The 27,539-nt window shown below is 33.3% G+C and overlaps 1 protein-coding gene across 2 annotated transcripts in view; it reads right to left on the reverse strand.

Annotated features, from left to right (window-relative positions):
* The window catches only part of DST (dystonin), a 591,073-nt gene that overhangs the window by 130,491 nt on the left and 433,043 nt on the right, over positions 1–27,539 (reverse strand). For both annotated transcript variants that reach the window (XM_051997184.1, XM_051997185.1), the window contains 9 exons: positions 22,159–22,311; positions 19,879–20,112; positions 18,908–19,174; positions 14,299–14,844; positions 9,258–9,434; positions 7,279–7,402; positions 4,430–4,638; positions 3,531–3,848; positions 2,852–3,018 (listed from right to left, as the gene is read on the reverse strand). In XM_051997184.1, the coding sequence (XP_051853144.1) occupies positions 2,852–3,018; positions 3,531–3,848; positions 4,430–4,638; positions 7,279–7,402; positions 9,258–9,434; positions 14,299–14,844; positions 18,908–19,174; positions 19,879–20,112; positions 22,159–22,311 (2,195 nt within the window). The remainder of the gene's footprint in view (positions 1–2,851; positions 3,019–3,530; positions 3,849–4,429; positions 4,639–7,278; positions 7,403–9,257; positions 9,435–14,298; positions 14,845–18,907; positions 19,175–19,878; positions 20,113–22,158; positions 22,312–27,539) is intronic.

The following is a 27,539-nucleotide window of genomic DNA, read 5'->3' on the forward strand; positions in this document are numbered from 1 at the left end:
ACCTTCCCCTTCAACTTCATATAATCCTACGTGTATAATCTAATGTGCCTTCCTCCTGGGAGGAAACAAATTGATAGAAAATAGAACAGACCTACCACTGTTTCTATAGTAATCTGTTTTCATTTTTAATGAAACTTTTTACTTGGTAGAGCAAAACACAGCTGTAAAGCATTTTCTTCAACAAGGAAACTTTCAATCATGTTTGCCATGTATCAATTAAAGCATAAAGGGCTCCTTAACAAAGGTAGTATCAGAGATCATTTTATTCTAGCACCATTTACCAATATCAAATGAAACACAAAAATATATGCTTATTAAAGCTATTCAATATTATTATCTTTGAAAATATCTTGCACATAATTCAAAATGAAAAGGGACACTGTCTTCTGTGAATGATTTTATGCATCAAGCCCCTAAACATTATCAAGTTTTCTCAGTAACCTCCATAGTAACTCAAAAGAGATCAATGAATAATCCATTTGTGGAAAACCAAGTGGATAGAGTTCATCTTGATCAGATTACAACATTCAGTTGAATGGGCAATGCTGTAAGTTAATGCATCTACCCATATTTCAGTGCTAAATATGGACAATGAGCTGGGTACAGATTTGATTTACATAAAGAGAGCAAACTAAAAAGGATTTGATAATATGCAAGTTTTTAAATAAATCTTTTTAATAAATATCCATATTCCCCCATTGATAGCAAAAAGCATCATATCATAAAAGACTACAATCTTTTAAACTACATGATATCATAAAAGACTATAAATTGGCTGAATCAAAATGGAGGATAACGCAAAGGGCAATGGAGTAATGAATGAGCTGAAGCATATTACCATGTGTGGCATGCTCAAAGGAAGAGAAAAGATAACATTCAAGGAAAAAATGCATGAAAAAGGAGGTAGGCTAGTCATGTATTCATCTAGAGCAAAAAGGAGTAGGCAATCTGAGCACTGTATTACTATATGTAAAAAAAACAAAAAAAAACAAAAAACCCAGGATCTCTAAAATTTTGAGTAAGACTAATGTGAAGCATTTTTGGAAATGCAAATATAACATATAATGATAAATCATGGATCAACTGTAATCTGCATCTGTAAGGAAAGAGGACTTGAAATGATAAGATCACAGATCCAATCATTTATGAAAATGACTTTTAAAAGCCCTAGAAAAGTTGAAAGTCAAGAACTTTAAAAATGCTGTTTTATTCAATCACTATAAATATTAGCTAGTGTACATGATATCAGAACTATTATTTATAAAGTTGAGGTTTTTAATGTAAACAACACAGGACATATTATTTGGGAAAGGTAAGAAATAGGATGGGTTATATATTAAGTAATGCATAACTAATCAAATATAAAACCAGTAGGCATCCCTAATATATTAAAAATGGGATTAGTTACCCTACCTACATCAGGCAATCTTAATATTTTGCTTCATTTTACAGGGTGATTACATTCCATAAATTAGTCATAATATACCACGCATACCAATAAAACTTGAGTAATTAAGAAAACAAACATAAAAAGGTTTCAAGGGAGAATGAGTAATTTATATGATTGTATGTAAATTTTCTTTTAGATACGAAGGAGACAAGCCTCCATCTATATATTTTAAGTATCATAATCTACAAAGAGGTATTAAAAACAAGAAAATAATTTTAATAAGTGAGGTAAGAAAAGCAAAATAAAACTCACTGACTTTCATGCTAATGGCACAGGCAAAAATGGACATTACAGAAAATGCTGTTATTATTTCTAAAATATTGCTTAATGGCTGCATACATTTAATTGCTGCTCTTCTTAAAAGAGGAAGACTAAGATTCTGTGATATTTTTAGTATGATTTGATATAAGGATAAAGTAAATCTATCCAGATTGTGAGCAAAACACAAGATGATGACATTCAGCACATGGGTGATATGTGCAATTGTTTAAAAGGACAGAATATTAAAACATAAGAAATCCTGAAGCTGGACTAATTAGTAACAATTGCAGAGTTTGTAAATTGGCCCAGTTTGAAAGAAAAAAATTTCTTGATAGAATTATACAACAAAATCAAATTTATTTTATGTGTGATCTGAGAGAAATATGTGATGTAACATGGTGGAAAACAAAGAGTACTCACAAGTTTCAAATCAGAAAACTCCCTCAAAACATAGGTAAGATCAGCTCATATATATATATGTATATATATATGAAAGGCAACATTTATCTCTTTCAACTCTTTGCTTTAACTTCAACAAACCCTTTGTAGGATAAAAATTCTTCTAAAAGCAAAAGGAAAAATAATCTGTGGGTTTTATATGAAAATGTAATTTATTTTGATGTAATTTAATCATTCCTTCATCTCAATTTAAAATTCATTTTTTGAAGTTTTCATATACCTTATTTGTTCCATAAATCATAATGCTTAAAAAGACATCTTTAAGAAATAAACACAATTTAAAATAACTTCTTAGATGAACTCACTGCTCTCCACTGTCACTAGATGGACCAATAATATCAATGTCATTTTCACACTGGCAAACAGAAACAATGTATTTGCAAAAAGCTTTAGAGACTAATAATGATTTCTTAAAAGATGATATGGATTGTTTGTGCAATTCTTTTTGAGTAATTTCTTCTAGATTAATTTATACTATTTATAGATAGAAAGTAATGAATCTCAGAAAAAAAATGTTTCCAAATAGTGTTATCAGTTTTAATGGAATAAAAAAAAAATCAAAATTAAAACATCAAATTGTGTAGTATGAAACCTATTCAGAAATATATAAAACTTAGTTTGAGTCAGAAATCATTCAATTTGAATGAAAAGAAATAAACCAAGTGAGAAAACCATTCTTACTTTTCCTTAATAGAATCCTCCAATTCCTTGAACTTCTTTGACAAAGTATTTGTTTTTTCCAAAAGCAAAGCCTTATCCCCAGGGAAACCATGAGTAGACAGTTCCTTCAGGAGATTTTGCAAAGTTTCAAAATCTTTTTTGCATTCTAAAACTTCATTGCTAGACTCCTATAACACAATAATTATTTAATTAATCATAAGCATATTTTACTAATTTCATTATTGTTATCATAATATATTTCCAGATACTCTTGGAAAATTAAGTTCCAAAGAATACTTCTCAAAAGACAGGAATCCTTCCTCCCATCCCATTAAGATCCATAAACACAAAATAAATTTGCAAATAAATAAGAATTTATTTAAAAATAAATATCAAAATGTCATTTATATCTTGTTTATTTTATAAGTTTTTTCATATTCTATGACATCATTAGTTTTGGCACATTAAATATAAAGGAAGGATGCCATTAATAGTGTGCTGAATAGCCATATTTTTTTTCATTTGATTAAAAATTTCAAGAAAAGGCAAGGCCTTTAAAATACTTTTTTGACTATAAAGTAGCCTAAGAGAACTTAAAATGTGACCCTATACTGTAGTTATTCACAAATTCTGAATTTGTAAACTTGTGCATGATTCCAATTCACTAAATGGCCATGAGATCAGATATCAGAAAACCTACTTGAATATACTGGGACAATTCAGTAACATCTTTTCCTGGACCATCCATTTCAACAAGAGCCTGAGTTTTTGTTTCAAAAAATGACTGAAGTTTTTCTGAAAGTTTTTCAAATGATTCTACTTTGGTTTTTAGCTTCTCCAGGTTATCAAGTTTTTCTTTGTGCTTTTTACTGGCTTCTGAAAATCGAACTGACAGGTCCTTCATTTTAGCTTGCAGAGAGGATGCAGTAGATGGATCTGTTGTATCCATAAATTTTTTCACTTTTTCATTCATGGCTTTTATACTGCTCTGGCGACTAGCAATATCCTGCTCCAGCATCTAAAACAAACCACACATTGCATATTTACAAAGAAAATCACAGAAAGCTTAAGAAATTGACATTCTTAACATTTCAAGCTTGAATAACCTGAGACTACAGAACACTAACAGCTGGGATTGAATTACAAGTCTGAATTTTCCCCTAAGGAATCCCGTGTCCCCACATCTCTCTTTAAGGGAAAGAAGAGAACAGCTGGCATACTGCCTGAGAGACAAGAGAAGAAACTGCCATTCAATAAATCCTGGTATCCAATGGAGTTAGGGATTATCCATGGTCAGAAGTCTTAAAAGGATAGACAACATAAAGGTTGATCTGATTGACCCAAGTGCAGCTGTTTGGAGAAGAGCTAAACAAGGTAGAGCACCTTGTAATCACTGCAAATTATGTAAAATTCATGAAAATGTGCATGTGGCTAACAAAAGAAATGGTTTTGCCTTTTTTGGTGTCAGTGCACATATGTGTATTTAAATCAATATTTTTTAACATTTAGTTTAACATTTAGAAAATGATATCATTTTCCTATTTGTCTTAGATTCTTCTTAAATCTACCCCATTCTCATTTTTTAAAAATAATACTTACCATATTTTTACTGATGATGTCTTGAATAGCAGCAGAGTTTAAGGGCACTTGACCTTGCTCTTTTAGAGAATTTTCAACACTTCCCATCCAATCCAACATTTCATCTAAACCATCCTGCACACTGAGGGATCGGGTTAAGGTGATCTGAAGTTTTTCATTCCGCTCATTAATAGACTTAGACAAATTATCATATCTCCCAACAATGTCATCTGATAACAAAAAAAAAAAAAAGCAAGAGAAGATTTAACCAAATTCTTTCTTTTTCATTTTTTAAGGAAAATGCTGAATAGCATTTCAAACATTAAAACTCAAAGGAAAAGGCAACATGTTAAATGACAAATCCTATACAGCACTATAGAAACTAAAATGTCATACTGCAAAATGGAAAATGTAAGAAAAATCTATAAGAACTACTTTCTCTATATATCTAAATATAAGATGTCTCAACAACCTTAGTGTGATTTTAAGCTTTAAATATGAAAAAAATAATAATTTAAACTATAAAAGCTTAAAACTTCACTAAGAATTGTGGGATGCCCTGTATAATCTGCATTTGCACTCTGTAGTCATAGATTCACAATATGTAGAATAAATGTACCTTCTCCCATGACAAGAATTATTTATAAGTCAGAGCAGCAAACATTTGAAGTTAACATTGATTCTCAATCTGTCACTTCAGATTAACTAGAGTTATTGAAAACTGTTTGGAAAAAAGGTTCCAGCCAGAGACAGCTGCTTATAAGAAACAGTAAACAACGTTGTCAAGATTTATCAAGTTTTACCCTTGATAAATTTTCAACCAAGGATTTTAACATTCTTCACTTGCTAAGTATTCATTGTATGTATATGTTCATAAGGGGATTTGAGGAAAAATGGAAAAGCATGAAAAATTCACTTAAAATATAAGGAAAAGTTCAAGAATTTCTATTCAGATTTCCCCCCACCCTACCCCCACATTGTGATTTTGATGAAGTAACACATTCAGGTTTTTCTGCATGTTTATCAGCAGATATGGGAAGCAAGGAATTGTTACAAGAAAAATGTTAACCCATATGCAATGAATTAAAATGCATTCTCGGTTATAAGAGCTTAAAGCAAAGTTAGAGATATAAATATGTGTATAGTGATTTCACATAAGCAAGGAGCTTTGAATTTCGATACTAATATATATTATTACATCATGGATCTTAGACTACTAAAAAGTTCAAAGACATTAACTTTTAATGTATTCATCATCTCTCTCCATGAAAAGCCAAGTTATCTGTTTCTAATCAAGTATTTATTTATCAGTCATTGTCCAAGAGAATTCATAATTATTTCAGGATGTAAAGTTAGCTTTATGTTCTTACATTTTTAATAACTGGATATCCACTCTGTGATAGTTCAGCAAAAGATTTTTTCTTTTAGAACATCTTTGTAAAACATGAAATCTTGTGGCTTCTTAAAACTTTTTCTATTTGTGATACTTTTTTTACCAAAAAATTTTTATGTAACTTCAGGTATATAAAAGCAGCATACAAAACTTACTGATAATATATCACAATTTGGTGATCTTCCAAATTCAGCTGTGACCCACATGGGGTCACAATCCATAGTTTAAGAAGCTTTGGATCAGATGATCTCCAAGATTTCTTCTAGCTTTAGAGATATGATCTTATTTACTTATTCTTTAACAGAAGCATTTTCTGTCAAGAAATGGAGCTAGCTTTTTAATTTTAGAAATAATATAATTTAGAAATACCCTGCCTCATTCTCCATTATGCCAACCCTTAAAGCAAAGAATCTGCAAAACTCCAGTGGTTTTAGGTGCTTATTATTGTCATTGTTTCTGAAAGCCAGAAATGTCTTTAGAATGTTTATATTATCCTATGGAAGTTTATCAGAAAAAGAACATATTAAAATCACATAAATACTGTGCCACCATACCATATGTTAAGAAAAATACAATATAATCACACAGTCAGCAATTCAGTATTCAAATATTACCATCCAAAGACATATGTATCACTAAGACATGCTTAAATAATGTTGATTACTTATTATAATTAAAATATACAGTTTTATACTTTTTATATTAAAACTATTTTAATTATAATTTATTATTACTTATAGTATGTGATTAAAATTTCCTCTCATAATCTTTTCTTTTTTGCTGGGAAAATATGCAAGAAAACAAAAAAAACCTGAGATATATAGGATTTCTATGGATCTCTAAAATATTGTAGACCCATGAACAATTTCTTGAAGCACATAAGATTGCAAGAGTTTTAATATTTTTCACAGAGAAATTTTACAAAGTCCCATCTTAACTTCTATCTAAAATATGCTATTAGAAATATCCAAGTTATATTTGTTTTGAAACATATTTAATCATCTGCTATTGAAGTATTTTAATTTATGCTTAGGAATCCATAAACACATACACACACACACACACACACACACACACCCCTATGGAAACAAGAAAGTTAAAAAACAAACAAACACGTATTTATTCACTCAACAACATTTATGGAACTATTATTGGATAAATACACACCACTACACTAAGCTGAGAGTAGATACAAAGTCTCATTGAGCTCACTAATCTTATCAGAGAGGAAAGCATCTATTTAAATCCAAATGTGCAATTACAGCTAAAGACAAGTTCCTGGGCTTGCTGAGTAAGCTGTAATGGCTGGAGTAAAGATGGTAAGATCTGATGACAAACATGAGCAGCATTCTGAAGGAGGGAAGAGACACCGTTTCAGAAAGTATAAGAAATGTAATAGTGAAAAAAATCCCTCAACAGTTATTAAATTGGCTGCATTTAGCTAGTGAATCAAGAAATGAGGAAGTTAATAGCTTACCAAGTGTTTTCTGTATATCATTCTTGTCTGGCAATAAAGCTCCCCTGGTGTCTAAAAGCACTTCTGCTGTTTTTTTCAGTTTCTCTACAGCAACCTGGTGGTTGGAAACTTGTCCTTGAAGAACCTGTGGAATTGGATGATTTTTCACTTATATGGCACTCAATAGGACCAAACAATAGCTTCACTTTACTTCAGCAAAGTGGGCACAGTGGAACTTTTTGTTATTATAAATTTATTTTTAGACTAGAAGGTAATAGAAAGGGACTATTAGTAAAGGATTTGGACCATCAGAATATTAGGAAGCTAAGTTTTCAGATATGACCTTTCATATGTCTGTAATGGTTTGTCTGGCTCTCTGATCGCCTCCCCTGCACTGATGTATAAAATCAGAAAGTGAATACAAGAGAACCTCACTCTGAACTATAGATTTAATCCTGTTGCTAGACAAGGTATATACTTGATACTGAGCTCTACTTAACATTGCTTTTGGGTCAATATCTAGTCAGTTTTGTTCCTGATCGTGCTTTGACCTTGGTGATAGATACAATGGTTGGGTCTCTTATACTTGACCATCACTTTTCAAGATGATCAGTGGCACATAACAATCCTCACTGTGACTGTTTAAAGCCTGAACCTATCACCTACCATTTGGATTACTACTGATGATGCACCCCTTTCTCCTTTACTCAAAATGATATCTTTGTTTCCATCTTGGTCTGTGTACTTTTCCCTTAAACTGATTCCCTAATTCCAAATCTATGGGGCATCTATGGAGCAACTTGCTTAAGTATCCTGCTCTGTAAAATGAGCCAGAGAAGGAAATAATAGACCACTCTAGTATCTTTGCTAAGGAAACCCCAAATGGGTTTCCAAAGAGTTGAATGAACACAACTAAAACCATACAACAACAAAATCCCAAATCCATTTTCAAAATGGGTGTTCCCACATGACAATACATAAGTTGTGTCCCTAAGCCTAGATGATCAATTCTCTTTCTATTTGAATTCCCAAGGTTACATTTCCTTTCTGGCTTGGGGCACCTGACCCTTACCTGAACCCAGATATAAAAGCATTGTACAGAAATTTTTCCTCTGACTATGTAGGAAAACCTAAAAATGTTTTGAAGTCAGATCTTTAGCAATTTGTTTTTTCCACACAAATTTGCATTTCTTCACAAGTTCTTATATTTCAATCATGATTTTCTGGTTTCTGATTTACAAGATGGTAGCACCTACCTGATTTTACATTTTTAACCTACTTTATGTATTCTTGTTAGGTATGCTTAAAGATATTTTAAACAATTAGTTTGTTTGTTTTAATTAAAGAGCAGTCATGATCCTTTCTAATGGACAAGCTATTAATGATCCAAAAGCCTGTTTTTTTCTTCATGTGCCTTTCCTAGCTTCTTCTACATTCTCAGAAAATTTCCCTGGAGATTCCACTGGTTTTCTGAACTGAAATTTCCTCAGCGAAGTTTCAAAATCCCAGGAAATGTGATAGTGCATAGATAAATTAGCTGAGTCACAAGTTTTGTGATTTATTCCTGTCTTAGTCTTGCCTCACAGAAATATTTCCTCTCTAGTAGCTGCTGCTTATCAGTATGCAAACATATTCAGGTCTCCTTCATTCTTTCAAATGCCCTGAGGAATCTATACTTATTTACTTCATTTCCTCACCATTTATTCATTTACTCTTCAATCCCATAATTTTGGTCCCTATCATTCAAAGACAGTTCCTTCTATGTACTATCTCCCAGCAAATAACCCTTATTAGTCTTCATCTTCCTTGACCTTTCTGCTCTGACATTTTATCTTCCTGTAGCTACTGTATTATCCTCAGTAATATCAGGCTGTACATATAAATTATTGTAGGACTCAGAAACAAAATAGCCTCCAGGTTTATGAATTCATAGAAAGGAATGGCTATTTTTCTTTTATATATTTCCTTCTCTTCCTTTCTTCTGTGTTTGCTTCTTTTACCTTAGTTTCTTCTAGTTGACGCTGAAGGTTTTTTGGATCCGTGGCAATGGGTTCCAATAAGTGTTTATTTGCTGCTGTCTCACAAGACTGGAGGCCAGAGAGAAGTCCAGAAGAGGCATCTTCATAATGCTGATATTTATCTACCAGATCTTTCAGATTATTTCCAAGGACACTGCACTGAATGATTAGAAGGAAATGTTTAAAAATACCTTATAAATCATTGCTGACATTTTTACCAAAGCACCTTTCAAAAGGTACACTTTGGATAATGTAGTTTTGAAAAATTCCACTCAAGAATTAGCCAAAGTGATTGAAATACCCTAGATAAGATCGCATTCCACATGACTTAACTTTCTTTAGTTCAGTTCAACTCAATTCTTCTTCTAACAAGTTGAAGCATGAAAAGAGACAGATATGGTTTTTACCCATTCAAAAACACACCTAAATTTTAAACATCAGTGAGCTTCAGGGAAAAGGCCTAAGGACTAGAGAAAAGTAACTATTATCTGTTAATACTTTTTGATGTTTGTAATTACTCTCAGTCACCAATATAATAAGGGAAGTTGAGCAAGACCTAAATGACAGCTCACTACATATGATAAAATCACTATAATCAGAGAAACCAAAGCTTAGCAATATTTTCACATATATAAACTTAGCCCTAAGACATAAATATCTTTAAGAATTACTAAAGACAGGCTTCAAATCAGTATTTGTAGGCAGGTAGTTAATGCCTTAAGTGACTTGAATACCTGTAACCTGGTAGTTAGTAATGGAAACTGGCTAATGATTGAATTGCTTTCCAGAAGCATATCAAATGTGTATAGTCTCTGGGGTGAAAGATACCCATCCTGGTATTAAAATTAAAAGAGACCTCCATATTTGTATTTATTCTATATGAGTGAAATCTACACTAGAAACTTCCATGTTGAGATGGAGCCTAGATGGCAAAGTAAAGGCAGGAACTTGTCCAAACTCTCCTCTAAACTGCTCCAAATTCCTTTAAATAATGACTCTAAATGAATTTTAGAGTATCAGAACACTCAAAAAAACAGCGGAAGGCAATTTAGAAGCTCAGAAGAAAAGGTCTGTGACATCAAGGTGGGAATCCAACTTACAGTCCCAGTACAGGGTGCCCAGGTACATTCCTGGACCCAGCCTCAGCCCAGCCCAGCCCAACATCTGTATCAAGGAATATATTGGGAGAAAAAGAAAAGGAGAAATGGAATGGTGTAAATTATCTGCCATTAAAAAAAGACAAGAAAAAACTTTTACAGTGGAGGTGAGGAGGAGGAGGAGGAGGAGGAAGGGGAAGTGAGTGAACCTTATTCTCATCAGAATTGGCTCAGATAAGAGATAACATACATAAATAGGGTTATAGAAATTTATTTTAGCCTGCAGGAAAATAGGAGAGTAATGGGATATGAGAAGGCAGGGGAGTGATAAAAGAGAGGGCATAATGGGGAAGGGAGTGATCAGTAACAAAACACTTTTGAGGAGGGACAGGTTGAAAGGAAAAATGAGAATAAATGATGGAAAATACAATTAGCAATAGTAATAGTAAAAAAAAAATTTTTTTGAAGCAAATTTCTCTGATGGAATACTATTATTCTCTGGGTAATGATGAGTAGGATGCTCTCAGGTTAAAAAAAAAAAAAAAAAACCTAGAAATTCCTCCATGAACAAAGTGAAATATATTATATATGAAATAATATCAATGTTCTGGGATGACCAGCTATAAATGACTTTGTTACTCTGAGTAGTACAATCATCTACAACTACTCTGAAGGCCTTATGATGAAAAATCCTATCTATAACTAGAGAAAGAATTGATTGTCTCTGAATATAGATCAAAGCATTCTCTCTCTCAACTCTCTTTAATTTTTAAGAATTTTTCTTGAGAGTTTTTATTTTCATTAGGATGGGATATCTTTGTTTTGTTTCATAACTTGACTTTTATGAAAATGTTTTGTATAATTTCACATGTAGTTTCTTAATTGTGGGTGGGAATAAGAGAGAGAACTTTGAAAAAATCTTAAATACAAATATAAAAAAATTGTTTTGAAAGCAACTGGGGAAAATATTAAATAAATAAATTAGTTTTGTTTTGTTTTGTTTTGTTTTGTAAAGAAACTTCTATGTTTCTGGATCTGGGGGGAAAGAACTTCAAGGTTAGAAAGCATGTTTTTTTCCTCAAGTGACTAGTATAATCCTGGTTGAGCTATTGTACTAATTTTGAGTCTATTATTTTACTAGCAGAACCATTAGCTCTGCTAAGAACAGACATAATAATAGCCAAGTCACAAGAGGAATTCCTTAGGATTACCCTAGAGCATCTAGGGAGAGCAGATCTCTACTTGGTCAACAGAAAATTCTTACTAATGGATATTTTGAGGAGAAAGTACCAGAAAATGCCACAAAGATCCCTGAGAAGATATGAGAAACTACTCCAGTTTTGGTTAGCAGCAGAGGGACATCAAAGAGAAGGAAACAATCATCTGTCACAAAAGAAGTCCAGAAGGAATATTTTATAGGATAAAGAGAGAAACTAGATAATATTCTAATGCGGCAGTTGAGGGAAAATAGAATTTAAAATATTCCCTTATTTCTTTCTCCTATTTAGGAAATTCGATTAAAAGATAGAATATATATACAAAAAAATATATATATATACACACACCTATATATTATACACACATAGACATATGCATGTATGTATGCATGTATATATATGTAAAATTGATGTTTGAATCTAAGCATTCAAAGGCCATTCTAACTCTAATCTAAGTCCTTATGCACTACTGGTTCAGCATACTAATTGGATAAAAGACATCTTTATATTTCTGGGAGGGGGGGAAGCTTAGATGAATGACTACTTTATTTTCTGGGGTAAAAAATTAAGAAAGGTTACATATTGGGTTATCCCCTAAGAAATGAAGAGGTGATAATCTGTTTAGTATAGAAAATTCATCACAAGGATACCCTGCACTAATAATATAACAATTCCAATTAAAAACAGACAAGAATTAGATATAGAATTAGAAAAAGTGAAATAGAAATTGCTTAGCATTTGTACATTCCTCAACATGTCATAATAATGCAACTGATAGAAAATGAATAGCATTTATTGTATTTTTTTAAATTATTTGATGTGAAACAGATTAAACAATATATCATTTTACTAAAGACACACTATAAAATATCTCTCCTTAACAATTTAGTATTAGCTAAATAACTGACCTATTTTTACAAGCTCTAAAAACATCTTTCAACTCATTTTCTTCATCTATAAGATGAGAGGGTTTGACTCCCACCTCTAAAATTCCTCATTTTATGGTTTTAACCTAGAAAAGAAACTTTGTAGGAGGCGTAGTTTTGCTGTTCTGAATAGAAATACAGTAACTATTTTGTTTTTTTCTAGGCCTACCTCCACCCACTCAGGCTTTTTTATTATTAAAATGACAAAAACGTACAGTCCTACTATTACTATTGTTATTTTTCTACAGAGGAATGCTCATGGGAAAAGCAAAGACCCTAGAAGTCAAGAAAAAAGAGAAGAGGGAACTAGTTTTTATTTGGCTTGGCTAAATTAATGTGGCCTTGGTAAGAATTCTGAAGCAACTTAAAACATTTCCTGAGTTGTTTGAAAAATGAGATCTCTCTCCCTGTCAAAAAAGATAATAAAGACTAAAATAGTCCCCAATTCATTAGGTGCTAAAACATTTACACTGAGTGAACATATTTACAAGAGAAACTGTTTGGAGAGATAATTCACAATCACTTTCACAGATTAAAGAGGTATCAGAGATGGGGGTAAGATGGGGGTTGAGGGGGAATGTTCTTTCTGCTTACAACTGATGCATAGTCTCCCCCTAGTGGCCAAGTACTAACCCTGGTATAGATTAGTACTAAAGCAAAGCTTGGCTGCTTTGTCACACCTTGGAAATCATATATATATATTTTTTAAGTTCTAGCTTTCTACCAATCAAAACAATTCTAAGGTTTCATAGACACCCAGAAAATGGTCAAATAGAAAAACATTCAGCATAGGAGCAACTGTGGAAATAGAAATATAAAAATATACCTGACTCAAAAATTTTGGAAAGCAATTTGGAATCATGCAAAATGAGTAATTAAAAAGTTCATATTCTCTGACTCAGACATTCTATTACTATGCATAACTGTAAAAAGATCAATGACAAAAAGGCCCAATATGCATTAAAATATTTTAAATAGCAATTTTTGTAACAGCAAAGAACTAGAAACACAAGTTGATATCTATTATCTGAAGAGTGGCTTAACAAGTAATGATATATGAATTGATAAAATATTAACGTATTTTTAAAACATGTGACAAATAAATATAGAGACATATGGGAAGACATTTATGAACTTATGTAAAGTAAGTAGAACCAAGAAAATTTCTAAAACAATCGAAGTAAAGACTATCAAAATAATTTAAATTGAAAACTATGAAATTATAATAGCCAAATTTGGTGCCAAAGAAGAAATATAATATGTCTTTACCCCTACACACATCCTTTAATAAAGAAATACATGTGTGAAACACTAAATGTGATGTCAGACTTTTTTATATTAGTTACTTTTGCTGAACTTATTTTTTCCCTCTTTTTTTTTTTTTTTAACAGGCACAGTAGGCTTGACCATAAATAATTGTGGGGTAGATATGTTAAGAAATGTAGGTGATTTAAAAACAAAAATATTGAGTAAAATTTATTTATAAACATCACTTTCTTCATGAATTTTATATATAAATCAGTAGAAAGGAAAGATGAAACGAAGTCTAGAGTAAAAAAATTGTCTTTTTTTTTCCACTTTAAATTTGGTACTTCAACTCTTGTAATGAAAGCCAAATATGCTTTAATTACATAATAAATAAATGTATTATATAAAATATAATATAGTTCCCTACCCCCAAAAACTATCACCCAGAATTAAGAGAGAAAATATAATAAATTAGATAAAATATATTTCCCCCCCACACTGAAATCTATCTCCCAGAATTAAAAGAAAAAATTACCTTAGCATAGAGAGATTTAAAACGCTCACTGGCAAGATCCAATTTCCCTTGTACTTCCTTATACGTTGCAGAAGTGTCAAAATTATCTTTGTCACCTTTGCCACCATCTCTTTTACTGCAAGACTTGGCAGCCTCTAAGACCCGGTGTCCAGAAATTGTAATGTACCTTAAGTCACCTTTGTGAGAAATGACATCTTCTGAAAAACTCTTCTGTCTCTTTAGCTTGGTTATTATTCCACTGAAGTCATCAGCACCAGCTTCTAAGTTCTCAAGTTCTTGCTCTGACTGTTGTAACCAACTGTCAAACTCACTGTAGTCTGTGTCAAACTTTTCTAATTCTTCTTGCAGAGAGTTGGTCAATTTTACTTTCTTCTCTGACTCTGCCAGGACTGTCTCATATTGAGTCTTTAATTCTTTCAAGTTCCTCTCTAGTTTCTCTTTTTCTTCTGAAGACAGGTAATGACCCTGTTTCTCAAGTAAAGCTTTTGCCGACTGAGTAGCTATAATAACTGCCTGGTGCTGAGCAACAATCTTCTCATGCTGTGCCTAGAAGAAAACATGAAAATATAAGTTTGCTTCAAAACCAGCATTCTGAAGATGAATTTGCACCTTTATTCAAAGTCTTCAGCCATATCAATTTCACAGATTTGTACCCAAAATAATTACTATTTTTAAATTCTCCAAATATTTAGAAGTAGGTAAATATTCCATTAAAATGGAAAGAGTACTACAGATTTAAAGACAGGAACACTCAAAGTCAGATGTTCCCTCACACACTTGCCATTTAACCCTTTAAAAATCATTTAACTTCTCAGCATCAGTTCCTTCACCTTTAAAATAGGAACAGTAGACCATAGTCATTTAGTGTTTGATAAAACCAAAGACACAAGATTCTGGGACAAAAACTCAAGAGTATAGGAGAAATTAAATACATCTTACACCATAATATGGTTACATGATTTAGACATAATGGTCAAAATCCTCAGCAAATTAGGCGAACACAGAACAATTTACTGAGGTGTTTTTCTTCTTTAAAATATAATGGTTCTCTCTGGGAGAAGGTTTCTCTAGCTCTTACTTATCAGCCAGGAAGCCATATGATGGGAGAAAGGGATTACACAATCAATCAGCCAAGAAGCAACCTGATGGGAGAAAGGAATTACAATTGGGGAGAATAGAGTTGTATGCAGCTGGGACAACTGAGATACCCCCTGAAGAGGTGAAATCTGTTCCTTTCCAGCCTATGGACTCCTTGCCTCCAGGCACAGTAGGCTTGACCATTTCACCTCCTTTTTGTACGTACAAAACAGTGTCCATCCACATACTGATGTGGGAAACTGGGGAATGTGTAGATAATATCCCAGTCACTAATACAGGTAGACAATGTGTGACTTATCACCCAGGAGAAGTAGTAGCATCAGATTTACTCATACAGAATCCTAATAAGCAACCTGGTGATAGACATCCAGATTCTGACTCCAGACCACAAAATCCAGAAATATACTGGACAGCAGCTGTAACAGCTGACCGACCTATGCTCACGATCTATATAAATGGCCTACCATTGGAAGGATTGGTAGACACAGGTGCAGCTCATACAGTCATTAGAGGTGCCAATTGTCCTAGTCACTGGCCAAAGATTAAAGCAGACGCCTACATGTCTAGAGTAGGAGGATCAATAGTAGCTGAAGTTAGTGTTGCCCCTATAAGATGGACTTTTGAAGGCAAAACAGGAGTTTTTGCTCCTTTTATAGTTGAAAAAATCCCCATCAATCTGTGGGGAAGAGATATTTTACTATAATTAGGGTTTAAAATGAGTACTTTGGTTTTTTAAGTAGGGCTACTGTTGAAGGCCTGCCAACATTTTCACCTGTTCCTATCCAATAGAAAACAGATACACCAGTGTGGATAGAACAGTAGTCCTTAGGTAGCGATAAAATTCAGGCCTTATTAGATACAGTATAGGAGCAGCTTGAACAAGGGCACTTACAACCTTCTCTAAGTCCTTGGAATTCCCCAGTGTTCATTGTAAAAAAGAAATCTGGAAAATGGAGGATGTTGACTGATTTAAGAAAGGTGAATGAACAGATGGAAACTATGGGAACTCTTCAACCTGGACTTCCATTTCCTAGTCAGTTGCCTAGAGAATAGCCTCTTTGGGTCATAGATATTAGGGATTGTTTCTATTCTATCCTTCTGGATAAGGATGATATGAAAAGATTTGCCTCTTCAATGCCCAGCGTTAACTTAGCTGAGCCTTATAAAAGATATGGACAGTTTTGCCACAGGGAATGAAAAACAGCCCCATATTGGGCGCCAAATGTGATGGCCATGTATTTAAAATCAGCCGGAGTCAGGAATTCAGGTTAAGGGAAAATCATCGATCTTTATTCTTAGTGGAGATGAAAAAGGATTGAAAGTGAAGGGGAATCGGAGATGAAGGGGGGGTCACGATAGCAATGTGAGCAGCTGAGACAAGACGCCAGCCAGCAGTCTCTCTTTTTCGCCTCTCTCTCCGCCCCCCTGCATCCACCCACCAAAATAGTCATTTTCTATACAACACATCAGGACTTGCACAAAGAGTGGATGGGGGCCATTCTTTCTCCAAGCATATATATTAATAGAGTATGGTCCAATTACTATTTAGCCTCATGTGCTTGGGACCTCAGTGCATCAACCCAAGCCTCAGCCCATTATAGAAGGTAGCCTTAGTTTCAGTTAATAAGTAATAATCACCTAAATGCAGCCAGATGCTAAAAGTTCAGATTTTTTATTGTCTACAATATAGCCCCGTTAGTTTTCTTAGAGGCCTATCTCTCTGCTTGGTTCCAAGAGCTCTTGCAGTTTTGTCCTTTGCTTCTGCCTCTGCTTTCTACAGCCTCCAATTCAGCTGAACTCCCCGAGAGAGCCTCTGTCTGTTTCTTATATATGATCTCCTCTGAGAGAGAGTGGGATTATGGGTTTCTCCCAGAGTACTCTCTGGCCCTGATAGCTTCAAGGAAGGTGTGAATTCGGATATCTCATACTAAACCCTGAAATCTCCCAAACGTGTGAATTCCAATGAGTAAAGGTGTGAACACAAGCATTGTTTCTCAGTTCCACTTAGTACCTTGTTTCTTCTGGCCCATAACATCTCCTTGTAGGATCAGATCAATCATACTGAATCATGCTAAATTAGATAATTATTGTCTCTATCAACTCTAATGACTTAACAATTTATAAAGATTCCAACAATTTACCTGTCAGATTATGAAAATACGAATAATTTAGGAACAAACAAGACATAAAGAGTATTATGAAATATAAAATGTATAACCTTAATTATATAAAATTTTTAAAGTTTTTGCACAAATAAAACCAATGCAACCAAAATTAGAAAGAAAGTAGAAAATAGTGAAAACTGAACAGCAAGTACCTCTGATAAAAGCCTCATTTCTCAACTATATAGAGAATTGAGTCAAATTTATATATTGAGTCAAATTTTATATATATATATATATATATATAGGGAAAATGGATAGCTAAATAATTTATGAGATGACATGGACAATAATTGCATAGGAGTGCAAGAGTGAATGGCAAACTACACTAATGAAAGAACCAATGAATGAATGCATCCATTCAATGAAATCCATTCAAGTATTTATATAAAGCAACATCACAAAGAGATACTATGATGTAATGGATAGAGAGGTAGCCTCAAAACCAGGAGAAATTTTAGAGTCCCAATCTTGATATAGACTGTGATCATTCTCAAGGAATTTAACTTGTCATGGCTCTAAGTCAGAGGTGTCAAATTCATGGCCCTCAGCTCTCAAAATTCCCTAAATATAGCAGGAACTGGATTAAAATTTAATTGGGAAATGTTTTTAATAAAATAACAATAGATAATTTGTGATTTATGTGTGGTTTTCTAAGGCAATATGTGGCCCACAGAGGCCCTATTTGAGACTACTGCTCTACACAACTCCCTAAACTATAGATTGCAGAAAAGACGCCAATCTATATTAGATAAGAGAATTTCCTCATATGAGAGTCCATTATATAAATGCAATCACCCCAATGCAAATTTAAATTTATATATGTGTGTATATATGTATATAATGTATGTTTTTATTTCTGTGTGTTTTTATGTATGTATATATGTGTATTCATGTATAAGCATATATGTGTATATGTATACATGCATGTATATGTGTGTGTATATACATACACTGTATGTGTGTATACAAATGACTTCATTTTGGGGGGTTTTTGGCAGAGATTCTAGAGTGGTTTGCCATTTCCTTAATCAGCTAATTTTACAGATGAGGAAACTGAGGCAAACAGGATTATAATTTCCCCAGGATTATACAGTTAGTAAATGTCTAAGTCTGGATTTGAACTCAGGCATTATAGCTTGCTGTACATACATACAAACACAAATTTTATATATTATATATAAAATGCAAAATATTTACGTGTGTATGTACAATTTCATATAAAAAAAGAAACATTAAGTCTATGGCTTCCATAAAAATGGCACATACTGTAATAAGTCTGATACTATTGATTTCAATTAAGATATACATTTGACTATCAATATTCAAATGTGTGTGTATATATATACCTTTACTTTCTGGTATTGTTGGTTCAGATTTTTTTCTGTGGTTCTTACTTGTCCATCAACATCCATTTCCATCAAATTACCATTTACTTCATCCTCCTCTCCAATCATAGAATTGAGGTCACCTTCTTGAAAATGAGTTCCATTTTGTTCAATCTCCTGGTGAGATTTCTTTCCTGCCCTTTCTCCTTCCTTATCTACATTTGATAACCAATCCAAAAGATCTTCTATTTTGTTTTTGCTCTCTTCCAGCTGTGCCACTGCTGCAACCTGAGCAAAGAAAATTAGAAGATGGAATTTTATGTTTCAAATCATTACTCTGAGTCATTCAATATTTAAAGTTTAAAGTAAATTTTAAAGTTGCAAACAATGTTTTAACCCCTACATCTAATGACTAACGAGTATATATTGCAACTATGGTCTTATTTTTAAAAGCTAGTTAACTTTGATATTTGTTCAAATAATATATCTTATCTACATAATAGAATCCAAATGACTCATGATGTAAAATCCTATCCATCTCCAGATAGCTTGTAACTTTTGGAAATAAGTTTTACATGATCTCACATATATATTGGGTATTATATTTCTTGTCTTCTCAATTGGTAAGGGAGGAGTTAGAAGGAGAGCATTTGAAACTAAAAACAAAAATGTAAAATAAAAACTTTAAAAATATATCATAAAATCTTAGTCATTTACAATAATTTTTTTCCTAAAAGGTAAAAATATGTCAAAATGTGACATCTCACAACTTCATTCTCACTACATTCATTTCACAAAATAAACGGAAGATAATTAACAGGGAGGTCCTGAGCTCATCAGACTTTTTATCTCATCTTTCCTAAAATCCAGAATTCCTACTTTTTCCTCTGACTTCTAAATAAACACCTTTCCACAAAATCAGTGAGAAGACACTTCTTTTGGTGTTGTACTTTCTAATCAATAATAAATAATATGTGTATTTGCATAAATACCTTTTCAGTTTCCTGCTTAATTGCTGTAGTTACTGCCTTATCTAGTTCCTTTCTCGACTGTTCAGCCTTCTGGTTTAGTTGCTCACACTTCATCTTAGCTTCCCTGAGTTTCTGTTCAATTAGTGCTTTGTCTTCTTGTGATAGTTTTTCTCCATTTTCCATCAGGAACTTCTCAGTGTTGTTCACTTTCTCTGTCAATGCCTGTGCACTTTTCTGCATCTCCTTCTGTAGCTCCTTGTTATGAAAATAATAGGATGAGTAGGAAAAAAAAGGTAAAAGGATTAAATCAATGCCTATACAACAAACACATATTAACCAACTGTTTCACATCAGCCCTGTACTAGGAGCTGGGAAAATGGAATATTTAAATAGAATACAATGCCTGCCTTTCCAGAGTTCACAATCTAGCAGGAGATATGACAACACAAATGTGTATAATCATAATATACATTACATTATAAGTGCATGAGAGAATTACAAAACAAAATGCTGAAGTTGGGAGTGGAGTGAAAAGAGAATCATTGTCTTAAAAAAAAATGAAAAAGTTTCATAGAGTGGGTGGAATCTCAGAACATTAAAGAACAGATACGTGTTCAACAAAAAAGAACCAAGTAGTTTTGACACAGCAAACACGAGACTTTAGTAAACAGAAGGGCTTCTGAATAAGCTCAGATCTTAGTTAATAAGAGTGATCAGAGCTACAAGATGGAGGAAATGTGGCTTTGTCCTGATAGTGCTAATTTAATGTAAGTAGGGGATCTAGGGAAAGAAGATAATTTTCCCCTCTCAACAATCATTCCCTAATCTTACCTCAGAGGACTTCCATCAGCCTTTATTTGTCATCTCCAGATCCCAATGCCATGGTGTCCCTTTTCCTGGGCCTACCTTCCACCTAGCTCCCACAGGCATGAGAGTCAAACCACACCATCTTCAAGTATTACTATACCTATGTTCACAATGTCCTCTGTACCACTGGTCATATCACATACATTCCCTTATTACTCCTCCCTCCACCAAAAGAACACCAATAACAAAACTACGTTTTCTAGTTTTAGCTTTAAGTGTGATGAAACACTCTAAAACCAACCAACCAACCAACAAAATATTCTTTTAAAAAAATTTTTTAAGTACACAAAGTACTTGAATTTCTTAGGATCCAAAGATCAAAATTATAATCAATAGAAGAAGTCACAAAGTAGAGCTTTTAGATTAAATATAAAGTACAACTTTTAAATCAAAAACATGTAGCAATAGACCAGACACCTTGTGAAATGTTGAATTCCATGTCACTAGAACTATCAAGCAAAGGTTAGATGGTCATGAGCAGGGAATACTGATATAAGAGAAAGGAACAATTTGTCAAAGAGACTGATGCAGAAATGTTAAAAATTAGATTCTAAAAGGAGCAGCTAGATGGTGCAGTGTTCTATATACTTCCAGCCCTGAAATCAGGAAGATCTGAATTCAAATCTGGTCTCAGACATTTAAACACTTCCTAGCTGTGTGATCCTGGGCAAGTCACTTAACCCTAATTGTCTCAGCAATACGTGTGTGTGTGTGTGTGTGTGTGTGTGTGTGTATACACATACTATATATATAGATAGATAGATAGATAGATATAGATATAGATATAGATATAGATAATAGTTTGTGACTTGAGTATTTGGTTCTTAATTGAGTTATTTTTCAAGCTCTTACTTAAGGTTATTAAGTATATATATATATATAGTTCTTACCAAAAGTCAGTATATTAATCTATACTAGAATTCTGTTTTTTCCTGCATTGCCCCCATTTAAACTTGATTTAAATGAAAGAGAATGAAATTAAGATAAAATATATGAAAGAACTGATTGGTCAGTAAAAGGGGTGATAAGATGAGAAACTTGTATATGTCAAAAAAAAAAAATCCTCAAAACACTATCAGTTAGTAATTTGGATTCCAACTGAACTAAAATTTAAGTTCATGCAATAGGTACTTTCTATATCATGCCTCCTCCTTGTGCTGACCACTCAAGAAATCCACAGCACATGCCCAATCCCAAATTGAATGTTCATAGATTCTATATAAGATAAAAAACAATGTCTTAAAACAACTCTAACCACTCAGACTGTTCCATGGCTCATGCAATTTTCCTTTGCTCTCACTCCAACATTTAAAACCAAAACAGCTGTTCAGCAGCACTAACAAATACATGAGTCCACATTTCTGATTTGCAATTAATGGAACAAAACTAATCATGGCAATGAGAGCCCTACAGCTGAAAAAATAAAGATTCTACCTCTTGTTTAGTTTGGTAGAGTTTTAATTCATCCTTGCTATCTCCAATCACAATGGCTTCTTGGTGACCAATCAACCGGTTTTCTGTCTGGGTGAGGAGATCACATATTCCCTGAAGCTTTTCCTTATACTCCTGCTGCCGTTCTGCTACAATCTACATCAGAGCAGAACCAAAACTTGTTAAATGTATAGTGGCAAAAATATAGACAAACAACCTCCTTCATAAAACACAGTCTTATAAAGTTCCTACAGAGAAGCTTTTTAAAGTATGCTGTAAACATGATAGCAGTGGAATACAGTTGGAGCAAGATGAATATAGAAGTTATGGATACATCTCACATATGCTGTAAGTAAAGGAATCATGTTTGGATGGAACTGCCCAACAGAATACTGGCCATGCATATGTATGAGAGATGGAACTTCTGACCAACAGGAGGAAAACATCCAATTTTCTTAAGCTCTTGAAACCTGCGATACACACTATTAATTCTGCAAAAGGACATCAAAACAGAAGTTAGTTGTGTTTTGGTTGTTAGCATATTTGGTAGAGAAAATGTATGTTTTAAGCAAGAAGGAAAGGGACACCAAATGCAACATTTTTACTTCTTCACTTTCTAATTTCCTAGTTTAAAGTTCTTATTTGTTCCCATTTCCTTTTTCTATAACATAATTCATTGTGGTACTCTAGTATAAATTGGTGGCCACCTTATGTAGTACAATATTTAATCGATAAATATAGGGTTCTATTCCTTTCCCACTATATATACCATATGTATTCAATTTTTTTTTAATCCAGGAAAAAATATTCTCCAATTTTCTTAAGGAAATGTTGCCCAGTGATATGGCAGACATATGACTTCATATTTATAAGTATACATAAAAAATTTTCATCTTTCCAAAATGAACCATCTTAACTAGAGAAGGCAATGTCTGGGAATCATGGAAAGTTATTGGCATATAAACCAATCACAAATGTATTCATATTGTCACAATGGCAAGCATCACATTTCCAATTACCTACAATAAACATTCATTTATAAACAATAGATCAGTAGCTTCATAGCACTTCTTTCCTAATATTAGATATTAATATTAAATAATTCAAAGATATCCACATTAAAATGTCATGCTAAGGATCTTGAAATAGAAAAGACAAACTCCACATAGAAAGGCAAACCTTCTGATCATTGCGATCTTGTTCTATATGCAAATGAGTCTCTAAAATTTCCATTTGGGCAGTTATTGATTCCTGTACATCATGAAAACACTTTTGAGTTGTATTTAAAAGCCTCAACAGTTGCTTGCTTTGGTTAGGAGAGAGATCTTGGGCATATTCAGAAATGAAGAATTGGACATCAAAGGCTGTAGTCTCCAGCTGAATTTTGCTATGACCGAGTTCTTTTAATATAGTCTGTGAAGAAATTAAGAAAAATTACCACCAAGAATGTATGTTTGGATAAAGTATATTTTAATAATACCATGCTTTATTAAATCTTCCCTTCCTTATGATATTAGTTCCAGAATAGTTAAGGATGTTTACTGCCTATCCTTTCACTAAGTGGAATATTTCACCTAAGCTCTGCAATGATATACATGATGAAAATAAAGAGACTTAGGAAAATGTTTCCCTTCCTAAAAACTTGCTTGTTCTTTATCTATTTATTAAATTTTAGTTGTAAATACAAAAGATAAAGGCCTTATTTCTAGATATTTAAAATATATAAAGGGCCCACACATGTTAAGCAACTATTCTTTTTACTAACATTAACATTTACATAGTGTTTTGAGATTTGAAAGTACTTTGCAGACATAATTTGTGTAATATAACAGCAACACAGGGTAGGGTTATAAATGTGTTACCTTCCCTTTCTCAGAGATAAGACAATGAAAACGAGAGTTTAAATGACTTGTTCACATCTGAAATCATTCATACAGACTTTGAACTAAGTCTTTCTAGCCTTCAAATCTTCTAAACCATGTCTGGTTGGTAACACATGAGCCATTCAGATAATCAGCTGAGCCAACTGCTTAGGAAAGCAGCTAGATGATGTAATGGATAGAGTGATAAGACCAGCATTGGTCCTGTCCTCATACACTTATCATTTGCCTCTGTTTCCCCATCTATAAAATGAGCTGGAGAAGGAAATGGTAAACCACTAAGAAAACTCCTTAGAAGGTCACAAAGAGTTGGACACAATGGAAATGATTCGCAACAAGGGACTTCTTAGGAAACAGTTATGAAGAAATTAAATAGCCTATTCAAAGTAAGTTAGTCAAGCGAACGCTTTATCCCCAGACCCAATGTTTCCTTTCAACAAAGGACATGGTACAGAATCCCTGAAGTGTATGTCCTCTGAATGTATAAAATAAAGTGTTTGTCCATGGATCATTATTGGTTCAAAAGATCATATGCCAAAAGATAGGTAATGAAGCTTTAGTCTACTGAACAATAAATTCAAAAAAATTGGTAAGAGAATATATGAAAGAAAATATAATAGAACTTGGTAAGGGCATCAGAGGATCTGTTGGTTATAAAGTAACACTGATTTTCCTTTGTAGTACCAGCTATGGTCAGTTTTTTAGCTTGTCTCACTCTTTCAAGAATTATTTGTCTGTGCTAGGACTGTGATAGCAAAAATGAAGTTGTTCTGACCTTGAGGTCAGAAACTTACATGTAACTGAAAAAAAAAATATGAATATTCTCCTCACCCTGCAAGTTCATCATCTATGGCCTCTTTCTATAATTAAAATTCTGTCCAGAACTTCTTTTTTAAGAGAAGTGTTCAGACTAGCCTTATGTTCATAACTCTCCAGGCTTTACTGCTGACTCTTTGGACCTAGATCCAGGAAGACAAGTCTTACCTCAGTGAATTATTTAACTTCCCAGGGTAATAGTAAATTCCCAAAGTCTATAAGTTGCAGGGAAAGGGCTGAACTGCATTAGTAGATGGCATTTCTATGTATAGACATTCCCTATACCAAGGAAATCACAGGCCCATTATCAATCCCCTAATTATCCTGTTAAATTTTGTCACTTTTAATTATATCTCATCTTATGAAATGACACTTGCCTTAAGCAATTCCAGGGTTTCCTTTACATTTTTCCCATCACCAGTGTCTGCCACAAGATCATTCACAGTCTTCCTTCTCTCTGCAATCCAATCTGAAAACTTCTGAAGTTTATGCAGAAATTCTTCATGGGAAGCTGTTAGCTTGGACTAGAAAATAATGGGTTTTTTTATTCATTACCAAAAATTTCAAATATTTCAACAAAAAAACTTTTTAAAGGTATAAAAATTCAGTATATTCAGGTATAAGGTATAATTCAAAAGTATGAGAATTCAACTGATAAAATGTGTATGCCTACCATTTCAGAATCTATAGCTAATATAATTTGTTTAGTTCTTTTTGAAGATAAATCATACAGGGACGACAATTCTTTTTGCAATTTCTTATGGCTTATAATTAAGTCCTCAAGTTGTTCTTTGTGAATATTGCTGGTATGAGAATCCAAGAATTCTTCAGCCAACTTCATGTCCTTTTTGACAAGGGCAGAAAATGGAGCCAATCCCAATTCAAATGACTATGAAGAAAACATAGAAAAGAGCACATTAACATTTTATAATGACATACATATGCAGGGAGTATATTAGTCTGAAATAAAAAAAAAAAACCCTCATAATTCTCAAATTATGAGCTAATTCTCAAAAGGTACCTTTCATTTATTATCCTTCATGAATAGTCAGCACACAATTCTTACCTCTAATTGTTGAAGTTGATTTTTCAAAGTTTCTAGATTGTTATCAAGGGGCTGCTGGTTGTCCAAAGGAAGTTTCATGTCTTGAAGCATAGTCAAATATCCGTGCATCTTTTCAGTGTGCTGCAAACACAACTGTAACACACTGGGAAACTGGGAAACATTTGTAAATCAATAGCTATTTCCACAAATGAAAAAATAATAGCAATCTGATTTATACTGTAAGTGGAAATCTTATATTTTTATAATATAATCATATAAATGTGATAGATAGTATATGTATGTGTGTGTGTGTGTGTGTGTGTGTGTGTGTGTGTAAATCTTCCATACCATCAAACAAAGGATTCAAAGCAATCCTTAACAATCAGATTTTCTACTCTCTTCACCCTATCTCCACAAACCATCACCATTTTATTAATGTTTAAGTTGTGGCCTGGAAAAATGCTGTGACATACCTAATACTACACAGATAGAAAAGTAAGATTCAAACCCAAGTTTGTTAATCCCAAGTTCAATGTATTTTTCACTATAACAGTATCTCAACCATACCAAGGTGCAATATGGCTTCAAAATAAAATATTAGCAATAAAATGTTACTTACTTTTGCAAAGAGACTGTTTCCAGAAGCCTCTTCTTTTGAATCCAAAGTGTGCTCCAAATGATTTGGGGAAATGTTGTGTAATGTCCCAAGAGACTGCTCACTTTGGAAATCTATACTATGGCCCATTGATTCAACTGGTGCTGAAGCTATTCTGTCAGTTTCTCGTGTGTTTTCTGAGTTAAAAGAGCACTCGCTTTTTTTGATTTCAGGACTTTCATCAGGACCACGTATCTGTTCACCTTCAGTCTGAAAACTAGTAGGCAGATTTCTGTTCAAATCTTCAACGAGTTCTAATTTGGGGGAATGTTCATCAGCAAGGAGGATGTGGAAAATATTTTCAAGCTGTAATGGGAGGACTTTTGATACAATATCATTTCTCTCTGAATCATTCTCATTCAGGGATATTGCCTTCATTTCAAATGCCCCTGAAATCTTTTGGCCACCCTGGCTCTGTTTCAAAATGTCAAGAAGCAGCTCAGGACCTAGATTTGCAGGCCAAAGTGGAGATGGAGCATCATGGATCTCTGGTTTTACCCCTAGAGGATCAGTCATCTGTGAAACTGCACTGTAATCACTTGTTTTAGAGTCACTGAACTTATTGGATGATTTTTTTACCATATGTGTCAGGCCAACCATTTTAAGTAAATTCTGCATTAAAACTTTCCTTTCTGAATAGGAGGAAAAGTCACCTTCTTCCCCAAAGAATATATGGCCTTCTTTCAATCTGCTTTTTAAAATATCCTTCAAGTTATCAACTATCAAATAAGATAATTCAGGAGTTTGGGTTTCTGTTGCATGTGATTCTGGAGGCAAAGTCCATTCTTTCAGAGGCTCTCCTCCAGTCGATTCTTTCTTATTCACTTCCAAGGATGAGATTTCAATACCAGAAATATCGATAGTTCTCTTATTTCTTATTTCCTTTTTACAGAGGGGTGTCTCAAGGTCAGTCTGCATATCAGCATTTTTATTTACATAATCTAGAGTTTTAAGAGGCAAATCTGAAAGTGTAAATGTCTCCTTTTCT

This window comes from Antechinus flavipes, chromosome 4 (genome assembly GCF_016432865.1).
Source record: "Antechinus flavipes isolate AdamAnt ecotype Samford, QLD, Australia chromosome 4, AdamAnt_v2, whole genome shotgun sequence".
Lineage (NCBI taxonomy): Eukaryota > Metazoa > Chordata > Mammalia > Dasyuromorphia > Dasyuridae > Antechinus > Antechinus flavipes.